General features: G+C 43.1%; 1 protein-coding gene across 1 annotated transcript in view; it reads right to left on the reverse strand.

The window, feature by feature from the left end:
- The window catches only part of RMC1 (regulator of MON1-CCZ1), a 24,176-nt gene that overhangs the window by 13,840 nt on the left and 3,793 nt on the right, over positions 1-6,543 (reverse strand). Inside the window, exons 4-5 of the mRNA XM_003784781.3 lie at positions 5,130-5,186; positions 3,904-3,990 (exon numbers count right to left, since the gene is read on the reverse strand). Of these exons, the coding sequence (XP_003784829.1) occupies positions 3,904-3,990; positions 5,130-5,186 (144 nt within the window). The remainder of the gene's footprint in view (positions 1-3,903; positions 3,991-5,129; positions 5,187-6,543) is intronic.

Genomic DNA, 6,543 nt, shown 5'->3' on the forward strand with positions numbered 1-6,543 from the left:
CTTAAGCCCAGCAGTTGGAGGTTGCTGTGAGCTGTGATGCCACAGCACTTTACCAAGGGCAACAGCTTGAGGTTCTGTCTCAAAAAAAATTATAAAATAAAAATAAAAACAGCAAAGGGTCAGAAGATCAATACAGTAAATTAAGAAAATAAAAAGCAAGAAAAAACCCACTCACTCCCTTACATGAAAAGAATTTTTACTTATTACAGCTCCTACTTCCTGAGCCCTGGGCTTAGTGCCTTACCCATCCTAACTCCTTCACCCTTTGCCATAACCCTGAGAAGTGGCATCATTAGCTCTCCTTGACAAAGAAGAAGTGACGCTCAAAGACTGCTGAGCATCCAAGGGGACCTGCAATGTCCTCCTCAGTGGCCTGGTTCATTCCAAAGTCCACGTATGAGCCTCTAGCTGCTCAGGCATCAGACAGCAAAAAGTGGGGTACGACAAATGGCCAAAAGAAACTGATACCTGGCTCGGCACCTGTGGCTCAAGTGGCTAAAGCGCTAGCCACATATACCTGAGCTGGTGGGTTTGAATCCAGCCTGGGCCCGCCAAAACAACAATGGTTACAACCAAAAAAAATAAAAGACAGCTGGGTGTTGTGGCAGGCGCCTGTAGTCCCAGCTACTTGGAAGGCTGAGGCAGAATCGCTTGAGCCCAGGAGTTGGAGGTTGCCATGAGCTGTGATGCCACAGCACTCTACCCAGGGTGACAGCTTAAGGCTCTGTCTCAAAAACAAAAACATAAACAAAACACCCGATGGCGCTTGTGGCTCAAAGGAGTAGGGTGCCGGCCCCATACGCTGAAGGCGGTGGGTTCAAACCTAGCCCCGGCCAAAAACTGCTTTAAAAAAAAAAAAAAAACACCTTCAACAGAGTGAAAAGGCAATCTATAAACTGAGAGAATATATTTGCAAATCATATAAAAAATTCCTACAACTCAACAGCAAAAAACCCAAATATCTCAACTCCTAAGATAACATACCAGTGACCAGCCTGCACGTAAGATGTTCAATATCACCAATCATCAGAGAAAAGAAAATAAAAACCAGTGAGGGCACATCATACCCATTAAAATGGATACTATCAAAAACACAGAAAGCAGCTTGGTGCCTGTAACACCGTGGTTAAGCGCCAGCCACATACACAGAGGGTGGCAGGTTCGAACCCAGTCCAGGCCAGCTTAAAAAAACAATGACAACTGCAACAAAAAACAGCCAGGTGTTGTGGCGGGCACCTGTAGTCTAGCTACTTGGGAGGCTGAGGCAAGAGAATCATTTAAGCCCAAGAGTTTGAGGTTGCTGTGAATTGTGACGCCACAGCACTCTACCAAGGGTGACATAGTGAGACTCTATCTCAACAACAACAACAAAAAAAAAACACAGAAAGCGTTGGTAAGGATATAAAGAAGTTGGAATCTTTGTGCACTTGAAACAACTGTAAAAATGGTATAACTGCTAAGGAAAATGGTATGGCAATTACCCCAAATTAAAACTAGAACTATCATCCTATTCTCAAATCCCACTCTGGGTAAATACTGAAAAAAACTGGAAACAGGACCTTGAAAGATATTTGCACACCCATATTTATAGCTTCATTATTCACAATAGCCAGGAGGTGGAAGCAACCTAAATGTCCATCAGAAGATGAACTTGGATAAGCAAAATCTGGTATATACACAAAATTCAGCCTTAAAAAGAAGGAAACCCTATGTTACAACACAGACAAACCTTAAGGGCATTAGGTTAAGTGAAAGAAACCAGTCACAAAAAGACACCGTAAATCCTCCTTTATATGAAGTACTTAACTGGGTGCAGTGGTTCATGCATCTGATCCCAGCAATTTAGGAGGCTGAGACAGGAGGATACCTTGAGGCCAGGAGTTCAAGATCAGCCTCGGTAACACGGTAAGAACCTCATCTCTGGCTCAGCGCCTGTGGCTCAAGTGGCTAAGGTGCCAGACACATACACCTAAGGTGGCGGGTTCAAATCCAGCCTGGGCCCGCCAAACAACAATGACGGCTGCAACCAAAAAGCCAGGCGTTGTAGCGGACGCCTATAGTCCCAGCTACTTGGGAGGCGGAGGCAGAAGACTCGCTTAAGCCCAGGAGTTGGAGGTTATTGTGAGCTGTGATGCCACAGCACTCTACCCAGGGGGACAGCTTGAGACTTTGTCTCAAAAAAAAAAAAAAAAGAACCTCATCTCCATAAAAAAGTTTTAAAAATTGCCAGGCATGGTGTCCTAGCTACTCAAGAGGCTGAGGCAGAAAGATCACCTGAGCCCAGGAGTGAGAGACTGCAGTGAGCCATGATGGCACCACTATTCTCCAGCCTGGGTGACAGAGCCAGATACCTAAAGAAGTTAAATTCAGAAACAAAAAGTAGAATGGAGTTTGCCAGGGATAGGGTAAGGGAAAAAGGGGAGCTGTATCATGGGAACAAGATGTCAGTTTCGCGAGACAAAAAAGTTACGAAGTTGCTTCAAAACAGTGTGAAGGAATAGACTTAACCCTCCGGAACTGGACACTTATGAGAGTTAAGATGGTAAATTTTACGTGATATCTTAAGATGAATAGGCAGTTCATAAAGGAAATATGAATGGACAATACATAAGTGAAAAGATGTTTACTTTCCTAATAACAAAAAATACAAAGTAAAATACCTATCTTGACTCAGTGCCCATGCTCAGTGGTTAGGGCACCAGCCCCATACACCAGCCCTGGCCGGTTTGAACCTGGCCTGGGCCTGCTAAACAACTACTACAAAAAAGAAAAAATAGCCAGGCATTGTGGCAGGTGCCTGCAGTCCCAGCTACTTGGGAGGCTGAGACAAGAGAATTGCTTAAGCCCAAGAGTTGGAGGGTGCTGTGAGCTGTGACGCCACGGCATTCTACTGAGAGTAACAAAGTGAGACTAAAAATAATAAATAAATAAATGAATGAATAATAAAAAAATAAAATGCCTATCTCTCAGATCGACAAATGTCTATGAACTGATATTATTTAGGTCTGGCAAAGGTTTGGAAAACAGAGATTTCTATATGGCTAGTCAAAATACAAACTTCTAGATGAAATTTGGTGGTATCTGTTCAGCTTTAGATGTTCATACCTACATTGCAACTGCCTCACCCAAGAAAAGAAAGAAATTTGGATTTTTTTTTTTTGCTGGGCACAGTGTCTCACAGCTGTAATCCCAGCACTGTGGGAGGCCGAGGCAGGTGGATTGCCTGAGCTCACAGGTTCAAGATCAGCCTGAGCCTGAGTTAGACCTCATCTCTTTTTTGAGACAGAGTCTCAAAATAGAGTCAGGCGTTGGGGTGGGCGCCTATAGTCCCAGCTACTTGGGATACTAAGGTAAAAGAATCACTTAAGCCTGAGGATTTGAGGTTGCTGTGAGCTATGATTCCATAGCACTCTACCGAGGGTAACAAAGTTAAAACTCTGTCTCAAAAAAAAAAAAAAAAAGAAAGTATTACATATAGGCCAGGCACAGTAGCTCTTGCCTGAGCTCAGGAGTTCAAGACCAGCCCGAGCAAGAGGAAGACCCCGTCTCTACTAAAAATAGAAAAATTAGCTGAGTGTGGTGGTGCATGCCTATAGAATCAGCTACTTGGGAGGCTGAGGCAAGAGGATCTCTTGAACCCAAGAGTTTGAGGTTGCTATGAGCTAAAATGATGCCACTGCACTCTACCCAGGGCGATGGAGGGAGACTCTATCTCAAAAAAAAAAAAAAAGTGTATATATATATGTATGTATGTATGTAACTTGTAATTAGAAAACAAAGGAAAACCCAAGTAAGAGACTGAGGTTCTAGACCTCAAAATATCTCTATAGTGTTATATTCAAAAAGCTGTCAAACTAGTATCACAGAACTTTCTCCAGCAAACATAAATGACACACATGATACCTGGTAAAACTCGATTCCTTGATCTGTTATGAAGACAATTTCAGTGGAACTGGTCCAGCAGAATCCTAGAATGTTGGCATTCTTAGTCTGAGAAGAATTATAGAAAGAGAAAAACATGGATAATCCTCTTCAAAAGCTTAAAACACTCTGATGTTTGTATCACTCTTTAATGAAAGGTACCCAGAATGACTGCTCTGATTTTTAAAGTTTGATTTACTAAATCAAACAATTTTCCCTAATTTTTGCCTATAGCACTTCATTCAAGAGCCTGAATCTGGCCAGGTGTGATGGCTCATACCTATGTGTAACCTGGCAGGGCAGGAGGATCACTAGAGGCCAGGATTTCAAGACCAGCCTGAGCACAAGCAGATCCTAGCTCTTCAAAAGAAATACAAAAAATAACCAGGGCATGGTGGCGCACTCCTGCAGTCCCAGTTACTTGGGAGGCTGACGCAGGAAAATCACTTGAGCCCAGCCCCGGAATTTGACGCTACAATGAGAGTGAGCTATGATGACTTCTGACTCTAGGCCAGGTGACAGAGCAAGACGCTCTCTCAAAAGGAAAAAAAACAAAAACCTGGTTCTTAGTTCTCTCTAGTCAACAGAACAGAGGAAGCCTGACATCAGTGGAATCAAAGTACGCTGACTTTCTTAGTCAACCACATTATAAAAACTGTCATAAACACATAAAGGCCTGAAGTTGTGTTGGGGATCCTGAGACCACACACAATCGCTTTACAAACAGCAGGGCGGGGAGAAGTCAGTGATTCAGGGATGCGCCTTTCCTTGCAGAGAATCCCACCTCGATCTCCACTTGGCAAAATAGTCACAAAAATGCAGAAATCCCCACCCCAACCAGCTTCTGTTGGTGTCCAGCTGCCGCACTTAACTCAGCTCCTTCTAGCTTATTTTATGACACCCAGCAAATCTAATTAGTATGGATTAGAGTTATACCTGGGGGAAGAACAGAGTAAGGGCGTGACGAGGACAAATCCTGGAAAGAAACATCATCAGGAAAGAGGGAAAATCTCCCTCCCGAGAGGCTGCTAATGAGAGCAACCAGGGCTGAGACCAGAGGCACAGTGGCCCAGGGAGGAAGCACTGGGCCGGGCAACACAACAGCTGCCACTGAGGACTGAAGCTGCTGGTCTGGCTCCAAGTTTAGGCCCTACTACCCTCTTCTCCATAGCATAACCCACAGCCCGTTGCCCACCGGCCACCCATACCTTGCACTCCTGTGTGTATTCCAGCTGAGAATTATCAGGAATGAAGTTACAAAAATCCTGAAAGGAAAAGAAAAGCACATGAAGAAAAATGAGACAAATAAACTTAACAAGTGTTCAGAAAATAACTGACAAAAACCCAGAGACAGGAAAGATAAAACTACCAAACTGAATAACCTGCCTCCCGAACAGTGGCAAGTTTACGAGTCAGTTTTTAAAAAGTTAAACAAAATATTCAGAGTTTAGAAACTGATTTTGAAAATACATTCCTCAAATCATGATGTCAGAGAAATAAGTTACTGCACTTTATAAGAGGCTTCTCCAAACTGGTAACAACCAATACTGATGGTGGAAATAAGCACAGGATTCCGCCTTTCCCATCAGGCTTCACGCTAACTTACAAATGGCAACAGTGAGTATTTATAAGGGCTGAAGTGCCAACAGGCGGCTCCAACTCTGAATATCTATTCCTGGTAGATCTAACATTCAGAAATCAAAGAGAATAGGCTGATGTGGTGGCTCATGCCTGTAAACCCAGCACTCTGGGAGGCTGAGGTGGGTAGACTGCCTGAGCTTAGGAGTTCAAGATCAGTCTAAGTAAGAGCGAGACCCTATCTCTTAAAAAAAATAAAAATAGCTGGGCATTGTGGTGGATGTCTGTAATCCCAGCTACTTGGGAGGCTAAGGCAAGAGGATTGCTTGTGCCCAAGAGTTAGAGGTTGCTGTGAGCTACAATGCCATGGCTACAACTCTAACCAGGGCAACAAACTAAGACTCTGTCTCAAAAAAAAAAAAAAAAGAAAGAAATCAATGAGAATAAAGGAAGTTTCTTAAGGAAGATTAATTCACAAAGTAACCAAAAATATCCCTCACATACTCTGCACTGCTAGCTGTCAAGCAATATAAAAGTTGAATGAGATCCAAATTAGTTGTTTAAAAATTGAAATCAGAAATGTCAAATTATGGGAGCCAGGTGCAATGGCTCACATCTGTAATCACAGCACTCTGGGAGGCCAGGGTGTGTGGATTAAGTGAGCTCGAGAGTTCAAGGCCAGCCTGAGCAAGAGTGACCACCATTTTTCTACTAAAAACAGAAAAACTAGACAAGTATGATGGTGGGAATGTGTGGTCGCAGCTACTCAGGAGGCTGAGGCAAGAGATCGCTTAAGCCCATGAGTTTGAGATTGTTGTCAATTATGATGCCATGGCTCTCTATTCCAGGGCAAGAGAGTAAGACTCTGTCTCAGAAAAAGTCAAATTATGGTTTTATTTAACTATTCAAATGTCTTTCTCATCTTCAAAGGTTCAAATACAACGCAACCTAACTAGACCTTCATGACAGGAAAATACTAAATGTTGCCTTCAACACTGATATTTTGCAATTCCTGCTCTTCCAAATGTATTCCTAATGATCTTT

The sequence above is a fragment of the Otolemur garnettii genome, unplaced genomic scaffold (genome assembly GCF_000181295.1).
Source record: "Otolemur garnettii isolate 467f Iridium unplaced genomic scaffold, OtoGar3 scaffold00012, whole genome shotgun sequence".
Taxonomy (NCBI): Eukaryota; Metazoa; Chordata; class Mammalia; order Primates; family Galagidae; genus Otolemur; species Otolemur garnettii.